Source organism: Schistocerca nitens, chromosome 7 (genome assembly GCF_023898315.1).
Source record: "Schistocerca nitens isolate TAMUIC-IGC-003100 chromosome 7, iqSchNite1.1, whole genome shotgun sequence".
Taxonomy (NCBI): Eukaryota; Metazoa; Arthropoda; class Insecta; order Orthoptera; family Acrididae; genus Schistocerca; species Schistocerca nitens.
In genome coordinates this window covers 216,553,052-216,573,404 of record NC_064620.1, presented here as the reverse complement: position 1 = coordinate 216,573,404, position 20,353 = coordinate 216,553,052, and the positions used below count along the sequence as shown (strand labels likewise).

The following is a 20,353-nucleotide window of genomic DNA, read 5'->3' as shown; positions in this document are numbered from 1 at the left end:
TGCTGCTTTCTTTGAGCTCAACCATTCCTCTTTCTTTCCTTATGTTAGCGTAGAGACACCATTTCTCACAACCAGTACCGATAATGGATAGCTAGATAGTAATGGTCGATGTTGTTCACGAGCCAGTTGATGAGGAAGCAGGGAAGCACATACAGCCACCTGCTTAGATCGTGTGATACCCATACGCTCGAGTGGTTTTGGCTTAGAGCATGCGATACCCACATACCCGATCTTTGGACCTTCCTCACTGCATGAAAATGTCGCACGATGGTGGATTAATCACAGTTCATCACATCTTCCAGTTCTCGAGTACAGTGACGTGGATCATTGTGGATTAATGTGTTCAAACGATTTTCGTGAAACCCCAAACGTCTTCCTGAACGTGAAGAGTCACAAATGTCAAAACGACCCTCCTTAAAACGAGAAAACCATTTTCTCTCCGTACTCTGTCCAATGGCATTATCCCCATACACGGCGCTGCTGTCAGTCCTCTGTTGAACTCAAACAGAAGAATGTGTCGGAAATGTTCCGATTTATCCACTTGGCGCTAGAGTTTATAGCGTCCACAGCTCCACTCACTAACTCCAAACGACAAAAGGGCAGCATGTAAACTCAAATAGCAACAGTGAACCACAAATAAAAAATGACAAACGCTAAATAAACCCATTGCAACAGGAATATCCACAAGCAAAACGAAAATACTATGAACTTATGAATCAACCTAGTCATATCAACACTATTCTCTAACTTATAATATCTGTTTTGTCATTCATCACTGCGAGCTGTTATATTTATGGGACTGCAATAACAACAAGAGCCTGGTAAGCAACGATAGGCTTAAGTTTTCTCTCATTTGTTGCATTTAAGTTACCAATACTGTGAGCAGTTTTCACTGTTTGTCACGTGGGAAGAGTCGACATGCAGTCGTGAATTTGAAGGTGTGATAGCGTACGGTAAGAAGTCCATATATGTGATGATTCAACGCAGAGGTTTAGGGAAAAAATTTGTTTTCCCACTCGCTTCAAGATATCCTTCGTATTAAGGATTTAGGGAGCCTGTCGCCGGAAACCAAGTTATTCAAGAAAAATAAAATGACAAGTAAAGAAGCTGTAAGAAATTTCAGCCCACACATTTACAGGAGAGTAGATTGGATATATGACTGTAATATCAGAAACAAATTGTATTGTTTCCGTGTTTTTGTTTGTAAGAGAGAGAGACAGAGAGAGAGAGAGAGAGAGAGAGAGAGAGAGAGAGAGAGAGAGAACTTGCTGGGTGCGAAAAGACTTGGAAGCTAAGAGACGTTGACGATCTCGTAAATTAAACACGGGAGATAAAAGAAACATGAGCGGTCCACATCACACGTAACTGCACAGCTAGAGCACAATCTTTTACAAAAACAGGATATTAGACCACAACTGGATGTTGGCTATAGGCAGTCAACTGAAAGACACAATGATCAGATCTACAAATATTGTTACGTTAAAACTGTGGACTGTATTAAATTTTATTGTATTTTCGACCTTGCATTTCGTGTAGACAGGAGGTTTATCATTACCGAGCAAGAAAATAAATTGCTGCCACTGATTTTGTATCAAGTTATCGTCGATAACACAACCGATATTTCAACAATTTCGCAGTTTGGCATGGTTATCAGATACGTTTTGTCTAAGGGAAAATTTGTAGAAAGGTTTTAGACGTTACTCAGTCGTCATGAACATGCAAAAACGTTAGCGTAATGGCTTAAAGAAACGTTACTATATATCATGAACAATTCAGATAAAGCTATTATTTCTCAGAGCTACGTGGGTGCAGCTGCTGCGTGCGGTCGTCGTCCAGGTGTACAGGTTCTTCTGAGAGAGCATCTTATACATGCCTATTTATTCATTGTTATGCTCGCACATTTAAGCTGATTTCAGCCCAAAGAACGATTCTGAATATGGACTTAAAGAGTTTTTTGGCTTTTGCTGACCTTCTTACTCCTTTTTTGTTTCACAGTTCTTCACAGCGAACAGCGATGCTAATTGACATAATGAGCAGGAAAGTCCCCCTTTCGCAAAACGAGATGGAATTTTTAATCGAGAACTGAGCTAGTTGTGTACGAAAATAGAGAGTCTCTTTTAGAATGGCTGGAGTACATTCAGCTTAAATTTCGACAAACTGCAAGAATTACTCAAAAAAGAGGGCTGCGCCCGAAGTAAATTTTGGTTGTCTGTATTTTCTAATATTATGCCACACGTTGACATAGTGTACACTAAACACTAAAAATGCGCGGTTGACCCTTGACCGTACAACAGAGGGGAGAACATTTCAAAAAAGCCATAAGCATATACGAGACAGAATTATTGACATGATTTATATGTGTAGAAAACTGCTGGATTCTGCGAAGATAGAGAGACATGGAAACGAATTCCAAAGCCTGTTGTTAGCGAAAGAAGTGTGTTATACAATAATGGCTCAGGTTGTTGAACACTGACTTCACAGGGTATCCTGTCATGCAAACATTTATTTATGAAAAGTTTACTTCGTATATAAGTCAATTTCCACAAACATTGTCGCAGAGGTCTTACATATCCCTTCGTTGATGTAGATAAGCTGAGAACAGAAAAATGTTCAAATGTTTGTGAATTCCTAATGGACCAAACTGCTGAGGTCATCGATCCCTAGACTTATACACCGCTTTAAACTAAGAGCAACACACACACCCCATGCCCGAGGAAGGAGTCGAACCTCCGTCGGGAGGGGCCGCGCAAGCCGTGACATGGTGCCTCAAACAGCGCAGCCACTCCCGCGGCTGAGAACAGAACTTGCGAATACATAGAAAGAAGGATCCGTTATTGTATGATTATATGATAACGGAACAAACACTGGTATCAGTTACTTCTGTAAAATATCTAGGAGTATGTGTGCAGAACGATTTGAAGTGGAATGATCATATAAAATTAATTGTTGGTAAGGCGGGTGCCAGGTTGAGATTCATTGGGAGATTCCTTAGAAAATGTAGGCCATCAACAAAGGAGGTGGCTTACAAAACCCTCGTTCGACCTATACTTGAGTATTGCTCATCAGTGTGGGATCCGTACCAGGTCGGGTTGACAGAGGAGACAGAGAAGATCCAAAGAAGAGCGGCGCGTTTCGCCACAGGGTTATTTGGTAAGCGTGATAGCGTTACGGAGATGTTTAGCAAACTCAAGTGGCAGACTCTGCAGGAGAGGCGCTCTGCATCGCGGTGTAGCTTGCTGTCCAGGTTTCGAGAGGGTGCGTTTCTGGATGAGGTATCGAATATAATGCTTCCCCCTACTTATACCTCCCGAGGAGATCACGAATGAAAAATTAGAGAGATTTGAGCGCGCACGGAGGCTTTCCGGCAGTCGTTCTTCCCGCGAACCATACGCGACTGGAACAGGAAAGGGAGGTAATGACAGTGGCACGTAAAGTGCCCTCCGCTACACACGATTGGGTGGCTTGCGGAGTATAAATGTAGATGTAGATGTAGATACTAAACAAAAGGAGTGAGTTTGTAACTCTCACAGGTGCTGTTCTGCTTCTGCAGTTCGCGTTCCAAAATAATTTGCTGAAGCCTTTTAGTGATAACAATTAAATTCCAGAAACCCATCTTTACCATACCGGCTACGATGACAGCGTATGATGCAGAGCGATCTTTCTCTGCTCTGGAGAGAATATAATTTTTCTACGAGGTACCACGGCTAACGACAGATGCAGTGCTCTCTATCTATGGAGACTTCGTACACAGCATCGTAGGCTCCAGTGAATGCTTCATTGACAGAGTCTCTGCTCTTAAGGAGCGGAGAACGGATTTTTCATATAAACATTCATCGTAAGGTAAGCGTGTTTCCGTATAGCAGTTACGTTATTGCTCATTTCTAGCCTTTTTATGTTAGTTCGAACTTTGCAGTCCATCTCCCAGTGAAGCCCTAGGACAGTGATTCCCGAACTTTTCCTCAGGCGGACCTCTTTGAGAATCTTGGTACACTTTCATGGAATACCTTGTCTCAGTTTGAAGGGTACTAAAAATTTTAAAAAGAGGAAAACTTGTGTTGTTCAGTGATTAATTCAATTTTAAATCATAAACAATAACATAGTAAATACAATAAAATTTTAAAAAATAATTTTGTCAAAGCGTCGAAAAAGTTGTATTAATTGTTTTTCGCGGAGCACTTTTTCACTTCCCGCGAAACATGTAGTTTGGGAAATTCTGTCCTAGCAAAACCTCCAGGAACCGTCAAGGTGCCATTCGTCTCCCCAAATAGAAATTCGGTCTAAGTACCCTCCTACAGTCGCTTATAGACGACCCCTTCCCGTACACCACATCGCCATCACCAAACAGCTGCCGGTGGCTGTGGCCGAGCAGTTCTAGGCGCTTCAGTCCGGAACCGCGAGACCGCTACGGTCGCAGGTTCGAATCCTGCTTCGGGCATGGATGTGTGTGTTGTCCTTAGGTTAGTTAGGTTTAAGTAGTTCTAAGTCTAGGGGACTGATGACTTCAGATGTTAAGTCCCATAGTGCTCAGAGCCATTTGAACCAAACAGCTCCTGTCCGCCAGATCATTTATGTATATAGAAAATAACAGCAATTCTATCACACTTCCCAGCGGCATTCCTGCCAATACCCTTGTCTCTGATAAACTCTCACCGTCGAGGATAATGTGCAGGATTCTCTTACTTAAGAAGTCTTCGAGCCACTCACATATCTGGGAACCTAATCCTTATGCGCGTACCTTCGTCAACAGTCTGCAGTGGAATACAGTGTCAAATGCTTTCCAGAAATCTAGAAATACGAGTATGTAATCTGCCTCTTGCTGTTCATCTATAGATCGCAGTATACACATGAGAAAAGGGCAAAATGGGATTCGCATGAGCGATGCTTTCAAAAACCGTGCTGGTTCGTGAACGTAAGTTTTTCGATCTCTAGAAACTCTATTACATTCGAACTCAGAATATGTTCAAGATGTTCTACAGGATGTAATTCTCAGACACTGATAATCTGGATTACTGTCTCTTAAAAGGCAAGTTGTGCTGGTTCAATTGTTCTCAGTAAAAGTTTTCTATTAGATTTTCTATTTTTACTGGGTGTTTCAAAAGTTGCCGTTTTTCTGTGTCACCCTGTAATATTTTCCCTTTGCTGTACGTAACAAGAGCATCACATGGTTATAAATTTAGAACACAATACATATCTTGGCTCTTTACATGGATTATGCCCAGTGTGGCGATACGTTTGGTGCAAATACATTAGATACCAAGGATCAAAGAAACCACGAAATACAACCAGAGTCTACCATCATCTGGACGTTATAGACATCATAAAGTTATTTTTCAGAGCTCTGTCTGGCACTGAGTTATGGAACAAAACTCTTCATGGTTGTACAGGGAATCGGATTGAGAGAGCGAACAATGGTGATTTGCACCATAATTTTGGTTCTAAAAACCATGACGCTTCTTTTCACTAGATGTAACAGTTGACATATAATCTGTGGAATTAATTAAAAGTTTGAATGGCGGGTTTTTTCAGCCAACAAGTTGCGACAAATGTGTGTCAGAAAATTTTTAGACACTAAATTAAGATTACTCAGAGTTACGATAAGTCATTTTAAAGAGGTGATAATAATAATTTCTTGTGTCTCAGTGGCCTCATGCAAGTCTTCTATTGGACGCCACTTCGGTGACTTGCTTGTCCCTAACCTACCTCAGTTATCAAAAAGGGGAAAGGGGAACTACAGTCTAACGTGGAGTCCGAACCAGGTGTCACGTGTCGTTTCTGGCAGTCCCTCACATCGTTACCAACTGAAGGCTATGTTAAAACGAAGACTGAAAAATCCGTGTCCGGCCAAGATTCCATCCCGCGACCTCTCGGTTTCCGGGTACACGCTTTACCGCTTTTTTCCCAAACAGTAATTTATTGAGTAATCTACATGTACTAAATCAAATGGCTCTGAGCACTATGGGACTTAACATCTGAGGTCACCAGTCCCCTAGAACTTAGAACTACTTAAACCTAACTAACCTGAGGACATAACACACATCCATGCCCGAGGCAGGAGTCGAACCTGCGACCGTAGCGGTCTCGCGGTTCCACACTGAAGCGCCTAGTACCGCTCGGCCACACACGCCGGCAGTCTACATTGCCATAAAGATAATAAACATGGGTATGACACGGCTTCCATAACAGAAAATAGAATTAATTAGAAATAGTGCTAAACAAGACAGAATATTCGTGCAAATAGGAAATACCCCTCCATCACTGAAATGTTCCCTCGCAACGTAGCTCTTTTGTTTGTCTTGATATGACATTTACAACCACACATACATACACACGTTCAATAACTGAGGTGGCGAATAAAAACCAATCAGTCAAACAGTTTACCTGCGAGCGCCAGCAGCGCGGCGAGTAGGCGGCGAGCGGCCAGCATGTGTAGCGACTGGCGCCAGTCCCGTGGCGCACTGACTTCACGCCGCCAGCTACGATGCGCTAAGGTACCCCGTCCACACTGGCGGCGTCTGTGGTGGGGGCACGGTCCGCGGCGCTGCGGTCGCGCACCCCTTTATCCGCAGGCACGCCGTAACTTTATTGTGGTGAAATTCTAGAACTCATCACGAGTTCTCAGAGAGATCCTCGCCATAAGCGAGCACCTCGAGCAAGTCTGAAAGAAATGCACTGCTCACGATGTACAGTGGACATCGGTCCTAATAGCGAAAGCTGACACCGCCAGAAGTAGACGATAATAGAACCAAAACCAGCGGAGCAGCTTAAATCACTTGATGAAGGCAGATCTTCCAGTCCACAGCTTGTGAACTGTGGATAACAGTCTCTTAATTATGTAAACTGCAGAAAGGGGCAAACTTGGGGCATGCGAAATGCGGGCACAGAATTACTCGGCCAGTTAGCGTTACCAGGGAGACATCACAAGGAGACTGGCTGATGCTCTCCCATATCCGCAACCGAAATTACAACTAAAATAACAATCAACAAACATAACATTGACAAATATTACATCGTCAAAAATAAGTCGGCCAGTTTCTTCTCATGTTCTTGGGACAAAAACTTACCTGAAGCTAACTCTTTTAACAAACAATGGAAGCTGTAGAAATGAACTAAGATATGTACCACGACCGGGACTCGTACCGGGGTCTTCTTGCTTACTAGATAGAAATGCTAACCATTACACCACCGTAACACTATAGTCAACAATGCTGCACGAACTAGCCAAGTTGAATGTTCCCCTCGCCCCCCCCCCCCCCCCCTTCAACACAATTTCATATCTTTAGCTTGTTTTCTCCGTACATGCAATCTTGATTATAGTGCCGCAGTGGCGTGATGGTTACCATTTCTGTCTACACTACTGGCCATTAAAATTGCTACACCAAGAAGAAATGTAGATGATAAACGGGTATTCGTTGGACAAATATATTATACTAGAACTGACATGTAATTACATTTTCACGCAATTTGGGTGCATAGATCCTGAGAAACAGTACCCAGAACAACCACCTCTGACCGTAATAACGGCCTTGATACGCCTGGGCATTGAGTCAAACAGAGCTTGGATGGCGTGTACAGGCACAACTTCCTGTAGCTTCAACACGATACCACAGTTCATCAAGAGTAGTGACTGGCGTATTGCGACGAGCCAGTTGTTCGGCCACCATTGACCAGACGTTTTCAATTGGTGAGAGATCTGGAGACTTTGCTGGCCAGGGCAGCAGTCGAACACTTTCTGTATCCAGAAAGGCTCGTACAGCACCTGCAACAAGCGGTCGTGCATTCTCCTGCTGAAATGTAGGGTTTCTCAGGGATCGAATGAAGGGTAGAGCCACGGGTCGTAACACATCTGAAATGTAACGTCCACTGATCAAAGCGCCGTCAATGCGAACAAGAGGCGACCGAGAAGTGTAACCAATGGCACCCCATACCATCACGCCGGGTGATACGCCAGTATGGCGATGACGAATACACGCTTCCAATGTGCGTTCACCGCGATGTCGCCAAACGCGGATGCGACCATCATGATGCTGTAAACAGAACCTTGATTCATCCGAAAAAATGACGTTTTGCCATTCGTGCACCCAGGTTCGTCGTTGAGTACACCATCGCAGGCGCTCCTGTCTGTGATGGAGCGTCAAGGGTAACCGCAGACATGGTCTCCGAGCTGATAGTCCATGCTGCTGCACACTTCGTCGGACTGTTCGTGCAGATGGTTGTTGTCTTGCAAACGTCCCCATCTGTTGACTCAGGGATCGAGACGTGGCTGCACGATCCGTTACAGCCATGCGGACAAGATGCCTGTCATCACGACTGCTAGTGACACGCGACCGTTGGGATCCAGCACGGCGTTCCGTGTTACCCTCCTGAACCCACCGATTCCATATTCTGCTAACAGTCATTTTATCTCGAGCAACGCCAGCAGCAATGTCGCGATACGATAAACCGCAATCACGATAGGCTACAATCTGACCTTTATCAAAGTCGGAAACGTGATGGTACGCATTTCTCTTCCTTACACGAGGCATCACAAGAACGTTTCACCAGGCAACGCCGGTCAACTGCTGTTTGTGTATGAGAAATCCGTTGGAAATTTTCCTCATGTCAGCACGTTGTAGGTGTCACCACCGGTGCCAACCTTGTGTGAATGCACTGAAAAGCTAATCATTTGCATATCACGGCATCTTCTTCCTATCGGTTAAATTTCGCGTCTGTAGCACGTCATCTTCGTGGTGTAGCTATTTTAATGACCATTAGTGTAATAAACAGGAAGACCTGCGTTCGAGTCTCGGCCGTGGCACAATTTTAGTTCATTTCTTCACTTTTCCTCATTATCGTAGCTAGAGACGAGACTTATAGGTCTCAGGGAAACTTTAATTATAAGACCTTTTAACAAAACAGAAACAATTGATGACTCCTTTCCTCAAGTCTTGCATCTCCTCCCGTTAAAAAGTTTCCGTCTCAACAGTTTTATTTTTGTCGCTTCGCACTCCTGATTTTCACGTATGCGTCTGCTTGCACATCAAGCAGAATCTCTGCAAGACTGTAGACAGAAGGGTGAGCAGAATAAAACGAACCGTTCAGTTTAGAACAGAAAGCTTCACAACCGTCGGTGGTACCGTTGCAGGTGGGCGAGTGTTCGGCCCAGACAGTTAGTTGAAACAAGGCTTCAGGGAGTAAATACGCGTCGAAAACGTAGTCAGTAAATTTTACTATTGCAGGTTTCTGTTTGAACATGTGCTCCCCGTCTTCCCCACACAGAGTCACCAGGGATAATTGCCTCTAAATCATCAGTGAAACATTCCATCACCTCACCTAGATTCAAGAAAGGCACACCGAAGAATTTATTCTCTGGCGTGCTGGGAGCTGCGTTTTCGACAGGCCTAGCTCCTGTATCCTCCACCACCGAGACTGAGCAAGGTGAAACCAACAGCCACTGACACTTGAATCTGATCCCGCGCTGTTCACTGCTTCGTTAATGCCACTTTTAAAAACGATAAAAACCTCTACAGGTTGAATTTCGTGGCCATGAGAATTTTGCGCAACATGCTGTAAAACTGTATTTTATGAACATGACCGTTTATCAGCCAGGACGACGAATACAAATGGCACGTAGGCACTATCTATCAGACCATGAATGGTGAATGATTGTGCGAAATATCGTGGGTACGTCTTAAACGTACCATTCACATATATTTGCGACGGCTCACTCAGTACCGTCAAATTTGTAGGTATTGAAAATATAAAGAAGTTCACATCGTCGTTCGTCATCAAAAACTGTTCATCACGACTCGTCTTCAGTGTGAGGAGCTTTATATTGTCGTGCGTTTCGTTTTCGCCACGGGGAAAGTTTAGGTGGAATGTTTATTGAGCAAGATGTATTTTGCATCGAATGCAGCTTTCATCCTCCTGTGTGAGAGTTTCGATATCACCGTTCTTCATCAGCCCTTGACGCAACAACTTACCCAGCCTGCACGAAATATCTTAGAGTGCTTTTCTTTTCCATAAGTTGCTCAACTTTCGGCAGTTCGGCTCTTGGCTAATTAGTTTTTCATGGTTATGATTGACACTGCTGGTTATAACTTTGTAGCCACTCGACACTTCAAGTAGGCATTACAAATATTCTTAGCACAAGCAGATCTCAGTATACCAGTCTTCAGATATTCATCTTTTGGATTTGCAGCTCTTGCATTGTTTCCGTGTTTGCAGTTAAAATGGCTCTGAGCACTATGGGACTTAACGTCTGAGGTCATCAGTCCTCTAGAACTTAGAACTACTTAAACCTAACTAACCTAAGGACAGCACACACATCCATGCCCGAGGCAGGATTCGAACCTGCGACCGTAGAGGTCGCGCGGTTCCAAACTGAAGCGCCTAGAACCGCTCGGCCACACCGGCCGGCTGCAGTTAAAATTATTGGATATAAGTTCCGCCTTTTAGGCAAACCATTGTTTTTTTGTTACCCAAACATGTTTCGGCATCTCTGCCCCATCATCGGTGGGTTTTGTTTGATGAAAAACTGTAAAAAGTGAACGTATTTTAGGTTGTAGCTGATTTAACAAAATGAGGCCTAAAGACAATTTTTGTTCGGTTTTGTTCTTGCCTGGATTTTATGTTGTATGGTTTTGCAGGACCATCTGTGTGGTGTCCTGCACTATAGCTTTCATCTGCAAACCAACGATGTAGAAGGGAATTTTATCGGCGAGTTAAGACATCCCGTGATTTTTAAAAACGCCATTTTGGTGTGACAGTATGTTTTGCGTATATATTTGTTGTTATTCACGTTTTGTTGTGACTGATCCTTCTTTTTTCGCATTCTGGACACACATATTACATGTACTTTGTGTAATTTCGGTTATACAAATGACCTTTTATTCCGCGTAACGCGGTGTACTCGCTGTTGTCCGAGTTTGGCACCGAATTTTAAATTTGTTTTGTTTTATCTCTCTTTTTCTGTGTGTGTCACACTTTAGACTTTATATCCGTTACTGATAGAATGGGACTTTCAGGATCAGTAAATAATGCCCTTGAATATCTGAAACTAGCCTTCACAAATAGCTTCAAGTACATGAATATATCACTCACTTCACCAAAAGAAATAACTTCCATAATATAATCTTTAAAAACAAAGCATTCTAGTGGGTACGATGAAATATCAACAAAGTTAATTAAGGCATGTTCTTGTGAGTTTAGTACAATTCTAAGTTACTTGTGTAGCCAGTCAGTTATAACTGGGACATTTCCTGACTGGCTAAAATATGTAGATGTTAAGCCTCTATTCAAGAAAGGGGATAAAGAGATACCATCAAACTACAGACCGATTTCACTTTTGCCAGCATTCTCAAAAATTTTAGAAAAAGTAATGTACAGGCAGCTGCTCAACCATCTGGCCACAAATAACATATTATCAAGAACACAGTTTGGATTTCTGAAGGGTTCTGATATCGAGAAGGCTATTTACACCTACAGTGAAAATGTACTTAATTCATTAAATAACAAATTACAAGCAGCAGGTATTTTCTGTGATTTGTAAAAGGCATTTGATTCTGTGAACCACAACATCCTTTTAAGTAAATTAGAATTCTATGGTGTCATGGGCAGTGCTGCAAAATGGTTCAAGTCATACCTCACTAACAGGAAACAAAGGGTGTCAGTGCAAGGGACTAGTGAATTAAGTCATCAGTCATCATCAGAAAGGGAAGAAATTACATGTGGTGTCCCACAAGGATCCATCTTAGGGCCATTGCTTTTTCTTGTGTAATGATCTCTCATCAGTTACACTGCCAGAAGCAGAGTTCGTTTTGTTTGCAGATGACACAAGTATTGCAATAAATAGTATGTCAAGTGTAGTTCTAGAAAGATCTGCTAATGATATTTTCATGGATATTAATAAATGGTTTAAAGCCAACTCACTGACATTAAACTTCGAAAAGACTCACTATATGCAATTCAGAACCTGTAAGAGGTTTCCACCCAGCAAATGCATAAAATACGAAGAAGAGCAGATAGAAGAGGTTAACAGTCTTGAATTCCTGGGATTACAACTTGATAATAAATTCAGTTGGGAAGAGCACACCACAGAACTGCAGAAACGCCTTAACAAATCTGTATTTGCAATTCGAGTGTTAGCAGACATAGGCGACATAAAAATGAAAAAGCTTGCATACTTTGCCTACTTTCATTCCATAATGTCATATGGTATAATATTTTGGGGTAACTCTTCAAGTCAAACAAAAGTTTTCAGAGTCCAAAAGCGTGTAATACGTATTATTTGTGGAGTAAATTCACGGACGTCCTGTAGAAACCTCTTCAAAGAACTGTGTATACTAACTACTGCCTCTCAGTATATTTACTCATTAATGAAATTTGTCCTAAATAATATATCTCTTTTTCCAACAAACAGCTCAGTTCATACGTACAACACCAGGAACAAAAATGATCTGCACAAGGACTTAAAAGCACTTACTTTAGTTCAAAAAGGGGTCCACTACTCACGAATACACATCTTTAATAATTTACCAGTAAACATAAAAAATTTAGTTACAAATAAAGATCAGTTTAAAAGGACCCTGAAAGACTTACTAGTGGCCAACTCCTTCTACTCCATTGACGAATTTTTTAATAGAAACAAATGATGTATTGTATATATTCATACTATTAGTATTGTTATTTCAGCTTTAAAAAAAATAAATAAATTGACATGTTCCACATCCACGAGGATCTCCTCAGCACGGATCTATGGAACGAAAAACTAATCTAATCTAATCTAAAAGACTCGCATTAATCGATTCTGTTAAGAAATTCGTCGGTGGAGTAGAAGGAGTTGGCCACCTGACTCGCCTACGAGAGGCGGACAGTTGAGATCCCCGTCTGGCCATCCTTTAGCTTTTCGCTGATTTTGTTCAATCGCTTAAGGCAAATTCTGGGATGGTACCTTTGAAAAAGGCACGGCCAGTTTCCTGCCCAAATTCCACCGTGCGCGCCGTCCTTAATGATCAAGTAATCGACGGGACATTAAACTCCAAACTTCCTTCCTTCATCTTGCAACTCCTGAGCAACTTTCATTCGTCACCGTTTTTATTCAAGTTTTTAAAATTTTGTAAGAAAATTTGCCATCACCCGTCTCGCTCCCAAAACATACGAGAACATGTGGTGGTCTGAGCCAATCAACATGCCAGCATAATCAGCGACTTCTCTTATTCTGATTCGGTGATAATTCATAATCAGTTCTTTCACTTTTTCCACGACATCATCGCTTAAGTTACAGGGGAATTTATCTAGTTGACTCTATAGGAAATGGTGTTTGTCACTCATATTACATCCCACGACATGAAATGCTGACGACGTATCACTTACGAAACTTCCATAGTTGGTTCAAAATGGCTCTGAGCACTATGGGACTCAACTGCTGAGGTCATTAGTCCCCTAGAACTTAGAACTAGTTAAACCTAACTAACCTAAGGACATCACAAACATCCATGCCCGAGGCAGGATTCGAACCTGCGACCGTAGCGGTCTTGCGGTTCCAGACTGCAGCGCCTTTAACCGCACGGCCACTTCGGCCGGCGGAAGTTCCATAGTTAGCAGCATTTTTATTACCAAGGAATTACCACGAATAACACCCATGCGGTCTTTTTTTTGGTATCCATCTTTGTGACAAATTCCTTATCACGTGCAAACGCTTGAACCTGGCGTCCACTAAAGACTCCTGTCCTGATCTTCTCAAGGGACAAAGCAGGAAGAGTGTTGTAAGCATTCCTTGCCTCTATCTAACGCGTTAACTAACTGTTTAATCAAACCCAGTCTGATGTGTAGTAGAGGGGAAATAGTTTTTTCTCGACAGGCAAAGAAAGCAGGGATACTCTGTAAATCCTCTCTGTTAACCTAGCAGCAAATTAAGCGGTTAATCGTAGTCTTCATGTCATTATGCTCCTCTCGTAAATACATATATGAACAATTGGAACATGTGCAAAGACATTTCCATTATGTAGTACAACACACTTCAGACTGTCTTTTGAACCGTCTACAAATAAACGCCAGTCATCTGGACTGTACAATGTAATACTTAGCGAAGACCTGAGATATTATGCACATGAACACACTTATTTTTCTCTGTACCTCTTCCAGCTTTCGGTAATTTGATACTTTTACACTATGACTCAGCACACATTTTTTCTTGCAATGTAGAGCATAACACTTCGGCTGTAAGTTTGGAGAGAGACCGAAATTCGTTTCAAGCTCTTTTGTTCGTGGAACACTTCAGGGTGATCTTGTTTAATACTCCAGCATCCATTTGCAATCTTGCAATCTTATATTTGTCCCATCTCTCTTAAAAGTATGTAATATAACCGAAAACAACTGGAACGGGAAAAATCAGTAAAAGAATCAGTAAATAAATATCACGCAACTGAGTGTCGTAGTGGCCCCTTGTTGTTAGAGGGCCCGCAGAACCGACTCGCAAGATGGGTTGCCGACCCCCTTTCAGGATCGCGGAGAGAAACATCGCCAGCGGACAGAAACAATAACAGACTATCCAAATAAACACGGAACTACTTCGCTAGACAACATGTGACAGTGTTCCACCAATCGGAACTCACATGAATGATATAGCACTCCGCCGACTTGGCTTTATAAACACGCCTAGACCGTCAGACCGGCTCCACCGACGACCAGCTCCTTAACCTTACCAATCTTCTTTCCCTCCAACTAAACTCCCGTCGCTCCGCTATCTTTGTTTCCCTTGATCTTCAGAACGCCTATGACCGTGTCTGCCATCCCGGGCTCCTCTTCAGACTCCAGACCTATGCTCTCCCCATCAACTTCGTCCGTCTTGTTGCTTCCTTCCTCTCCCATCGTCCCTCCTATGTAACTATCCACAATTCCAACTCCCGTACTTTCTATCCCTCTGCCGGCGTGCCATAAAGTTCTGTCCTTTCCCCTCTCCTCTACGCTGCTGATATGCCCAAACCTCCCCCTCCCGTTCATCTTCTCCAGTTCGCTGATGACACCGCCTTCCTAGCCCTTTATCCTACCCTTCAGCAGTCCCAACGTTCCCTCCAAACCCACCTTGACCAATTCACCGCTTGGTGCAACCAGTGGTTCCTCCATGTTAATCCCTCCAAGACCCAGGCGATCATCATAGGCCGCACCACCCGCTCCTTCCGCCTCCATGATTTCTACCTCACCATTTATGGCCATCCTATCCACCTCACTCCTACCCTCAAATACCTTGGCCTCACACTCGACCGCCACCTCACCTGGACTCCCCATCTCCTTACCATCCAAAACAAAGCTCACAACTGCCTCTGCCTCCTGAAACTCCTGTCCGGCCGGACGTGGGGTATGCATCCTTCCACCATCCTTCACACCTACAATTCCTTGATCCGCCCCATCCTCTGTTATGCCAGCGTAGCTTGGATTTCCGCCCTTCCTCGGTTCTATAAAGCCCTCCAAATCCTCGAACGCCATGCGCTCCGCCTCGCCTTCCGCATCCACCTTCTGTCCCCCACGCGCATCCTCTACGACCTCATCCCCTACCCCCACCTTCTCCTTTTCCCTGAACACATCCGCACACTATATATTGTCCGCCGCCTTGATCCCCCTCACCCCCTGGTGTCCCCCTTCCTCTCCACCCCCAACCAGTTGCCGCGCCTTTACCGTTGTGTCCCACCCTCTCTCCATCTCCACACCCTTCATCTCCTTTCCCAACACAACTTCCACTGTCTACCCCTTCCGGATGATGAGCTTCGCCCTGACATCTACCCTTCCTACCAACTCTAACCCCATCTTCCTGCCTCCTCCTCAGGGCTCCCTCTCCTCCCCCTCCCTCCTCCTGAGCGGCTTCCCCCTCCTACTCCCCCTCCATCTCTTGTGCCTCCTTTCAGTGTCTCTGCACTCCCTCCTGCCCTGTCTTCCCTCTTCATCTCCCGCCCTATGTGTCTCCCGCCTCTTCATGTACCCACTGATGCCCCTCCTCTCTTCATCCCGCCCCTACCCCTGCTGCCCCTTGCTCTCCCCTCCTTTTCCATCCTCTCTGCCCTTTCCCTCGGCAGGTCGCGCCTGGCAGATTTATTCTTCGTCGTGTGTGCTCCAAGTGGGTTTTAAGTGTGTTCTTCCGGAGTGTTTTTACTACTGTGGCCGACTTTTAACGTGTGCATGTCCATTCAGTGTCTTCTCTGAGTTTTGAAGAATCGCCAACTGTGTTTTTGAACTTTCTGGTGACATTTTTTTAACTGTCCTCCATGAACGTCTCTTTGTTAGTCTATTTTTTACACCCATTTTCTCCCATTATTCTGTTTTAAGTTCCCCTTTATCACCTTATGTATGTAACATTTTATTCTTATTTTAAGTTGTCATGTCACTCGGCTGAAGAGCAGCGGATTGTGCCGCTGACAGCCCTCCCCTGCCCATATGAGGCAGGGGAATGAAATCACAATAAAGAAAAAAAGAAAAAAGGTCAGACCGGCTGTGTTTACCAACTGCTAGGAACAGCTCCAGCCAATACTTACGCCGGCCCCAGCCTTGTATTCACTTGCCGTAGTCTTGTAGTAGCACACTGTATTTTGTAGAGAAGTTTTGGTCAGTATTTTCTTCCATTGTCTTGTTTCCTTATCTGTTTTGGCACCACAGAGTTGTTTTTTCTGTTTGTTCTGCCTTTAAAACTTTGTGTGTGCCAAGAAGGTGTCTTTTCTTTAATTATTAAAAAGTGTGTTCCAATTGACTGTTAGTTTTTTCCTGCCGACCATAGGGCACTACAATGAGAGTTCGAAAAATTTCTTGTCCAGTATAATCGCCGATATCTTTCTTGACAGGTGACAGCAGGCTGATTGATATGGTTAACACGGTGCAAATATTTATCAGACACGTTTACAATCACAAAAAGGAAAAATCGCATGAATCAGTCTAGTACAACAAGCGAAATTACGCAATTCTCGTTACTTTCTGAACATGCTTCGTACAATACTACTTCAGCACGTTATTTGTCACAGTTCACTGTACACACCTACCTGTGAAAGGAGCTTTTCCACGTGTCCTTTTCACATTTTGATTCAATACTGGTCTCATCTCTACAGAGAGTCATAGATTCTTTGAATCCCCCCAGTCAGGTCACAAATCTTGATAAGACTAAATTTCGCTGCTCTGGCCCGTATCAACGGGAATGCTGTACACTTCACTTGTGAGATGACACAAGACATAAAAAATCCAGAGGACTGATGTCACATGGCCTTGGAGACTAAGATACAGCCTCTGCTGGTCCATACTGGACATAGTGGAGCGAGACATGTCGAATTACATCAGCGGGAAAACGTGTTTCTGACCCTGTTCTGCATCTGTCAGATTTCCCAACCATGGTTCGTAGGTGAAATCTAAATCCCATTACATGGAGACTGAATCGAAAATTAGACGTTTTAAATATTTTAGCACTAACTAGAACAATATTTCATACTGTTGTGAATAGTGGCTGGTGACCACGCAGTCGCAGTCATCTCGCAAACGGCCTGTTTGCGGAAGCACGATAACAGAAACGTTTTTGTTTATGTTTATGCTTATTTTTACCTATGTAAATTTTCGTTGTTCATTATTGTACGAGCGCGAGCTGAAAAACAATGCTACCAAATTTCTTTTTATTCTGTTCTCGATATCGGTTCGGCTATTATCTGCCAAGCATATTACTCTGTCGACTTTCCCGCTGCGCTGGCGCAAGTTGCAACCGTCTGCCGCTAGAGGGCTCCTAATTGTAGCGTGTAACTTGGAGGTGTGACGGTGCGTGAGAAACGGCGCGCTGTAATCGTGTTTCTGACTGTCCACACATGGAGCACGCTCTCCTTCGGCATGAGAATGCCACATCACACGAGCGCCGCGACGTCTGCAACAATCCGACGCCTTGGATTCACTGTCTTCGATCATCCTCCATACAATCCTGACTTGCTCCCATCCGATTTTCATCTGTTTGCAAAAGTTAAGGAACACATTCGAGGACGTCAGTTTGATGGTTGCTCAAGGTCAATCCTTCCAAGACCCAGGCGATCGTTGTAGGCAAAACTACCTCTTCCTTCCGTCTCCTCGATTTCTGTATCACCATTTATGGCCGTCCTATCGCCCTCACCTCCACCCTCAAGTACCTTGGCGTCACCCTCGACCGTCGCCTCTCCTGGACCCCCCCCCCCCCCCCCCCGTCTCCGGACTATCCAAGCCAAGGCACGCTCCCGACTCCATCTCCTCAAGCTACTTTCTGGCCGCACATGGGGTCTGGACCCCTCCACCATCCTCCACACCTATAAATCCCTCATCCGCCCTATCCTCTGCTACGCTCATCCCACCTGGATCTCCGCCCCTCCTACATTTTACAAATCCCTTCAAATCCTAGAACACCATGTGCTCCGCCTCGCCTATCGCATCTGCCTCCCTGCCCCCACGCGGACCTGTATGACCTCATTCCGTTCCCACACCTCCTTCTTTTCCTCGAACGGATACGGATCCTCTACACCTCCCGTAAACTTGATCCCCCTCACCTGCTTGTCTCTCCCATCCTCTCCCACCCCTGTCCACTGCCGCACCTGTATTCCCAAGTCCCACTACCATACCCTCGCCCAAGGTGGCTTCCGCCAACTCCCCCTCCCTGATGACGCCCTCATCCCCTCCATCTACCCCTCCTAACAACTTTGATCCTCCCCTTCCACCCCATGTGCCATTTCCCAAGGGCACCCTCTCTCCGTTCTCTCCCTCCTCCCTTCCCCCCTCCCTCCTTTCCCCCCAGGCTTCCACTACCCCCCTACCTTCTTTCCTCCCCCTCCCATCTCCTCTGCCACTGACATCTACACTCTCCCCCCTCCCTTCTCCCCCACCTTTTCCCCTTTGGCAGGTCCCTGGACTCGTACACGTAACAGTGAACGTTCGCGCGCCAGAGATCATCGCCATCGGTTTTCTGTGTGTGCCATTGTGTCAGTGCTTTAGTGTTTCACCATCCACGCTCCATCGTTCAAGTGTGTCATTTCAGTCATCAGTGTTCGTGTACCAGTGCTGAACGTTTTTTTTATTTTACTACGTCTGTGAACGGACCCATGTTTCTTACCTAGTGTGTCTACTGTTTTTTGTCAATCATTTTGTTTTGTTTTTCTACATCTTCCTATATTTCCGCTTGTACTATCTGTGGCCGAAGAGCAGCGTAGTATTACCGCTGCTGGCCTACCTAGTATAAGGTGTTAAAATAACAATAAAGAAAAAAAAAGACGTGAGTTTGATAGTGATGATGCGGTGCAGGCAGAGATGTGGTCGTGGCTCCGTAAACAAGGTCAAACGTGCTACAGTGATGATATTATCAAACTAGTCTCCCGTTAGGAGAAATTTGTTCGCGTCAGAGTGCGTATGTTGAGAAATAAATACGTAGACAAGGAGAATAAAAATGCAGGATGTTAATAAAGTTTTATTTAAAAATCTTTCAGAATTTTCGTGTAAAAAATTCGAAGACATTACTTTCCAGCACGCTTTCGTACAACCTCTATAGGGGACATCGGGAGTGACAATTCGAGAGACGTTATTATGGACACTTACGAATCGGAGAAGTTTTTATTTAAATGTGCCTAATCGTAATTCGCTGTAGAGCTGCAGCTTTCTGAAAGTGACCGCTAACAAATAAAATTTTCCAAAAGCGAATCAAATGAAGCATTCTACGCATGTAATGACGCAAAAATATTCTGCAAAATTTTAAATTAAATTTTAATAAATGTTACAACATTGTAATAATACGTTTAGCGATTTTATCCTTTTAGGCAGAAACCAGATTGCAGTTATTAGGGAAGGGAGTGGGAGACGCACGCAGCCTACCCTTGATGTCATCCAGTGTATACAATGAGCAAGCTGTGAAGGAAACCAAGGAGAAATCTGGAAAGGAAATTAAAATTCAGACAGAAGAAAAGTACCTAGTACATAGACGAGTTATGTTATTTGGGAAGCAAAATACACTCCTGGAAATGGAAAAAAGAACACATTGACACCGGTGTGTCAGACCCACCATACTTGCTCCGGACACTGCGAGAGGGCTGTACAAGCAATGATCACACGCACGGCACAGCGGACACACCAGGAACCGCGGTGTTGGCCGTCGAATGGCGCTAGCTGCGCAGCATTTGTGCACCGCCGCCGTCAGTGTCAGCCAGTTTGCCGTGGCATACGGAGCTCCATCGCAGTCTTTGACACTGGTAGCATGCCGCGACAGCGTGGACGTGAACCGTATGTGCAGTTGACGGACTTTGAGCGAGGGCGTATAGTGGGCATGCGGGAGGCCGGGTGGACGTACCGCCGAATTGCTCAACACGTGGGGCGTGAGGTCTCCACAGTACATTGATGTTGTCGCCAGTGG

General features: G+C 44.3%; 1 protein-coding gene across 1 annotated transcript in view; it reads right to left on the bottom strand.

The window, feature by feature from the left end:
* LOC126194871 (pancreatic triacylglycerol lipase-like) overlaps positions 1-6,442 on the bottom strand; it is a 247,020-nt gene extending 240,578 nt beyond the window's left edge. Inside the window, exon 1 of the mRNA XM_049933215.1 lies at positions 6,379-6,442. Within this exon, the coding sequence (XP_049789172.1) occupies positions 6,379-6,424 (46 nt within the window). The 5' untranslated portion in view covers positions 6,425-6,442. The remainder of the gene's footprint in view (positions 1-6,378) is intronic.
* Positions 6,443-20,353: the final 13,911 nt, after the last annotated feature.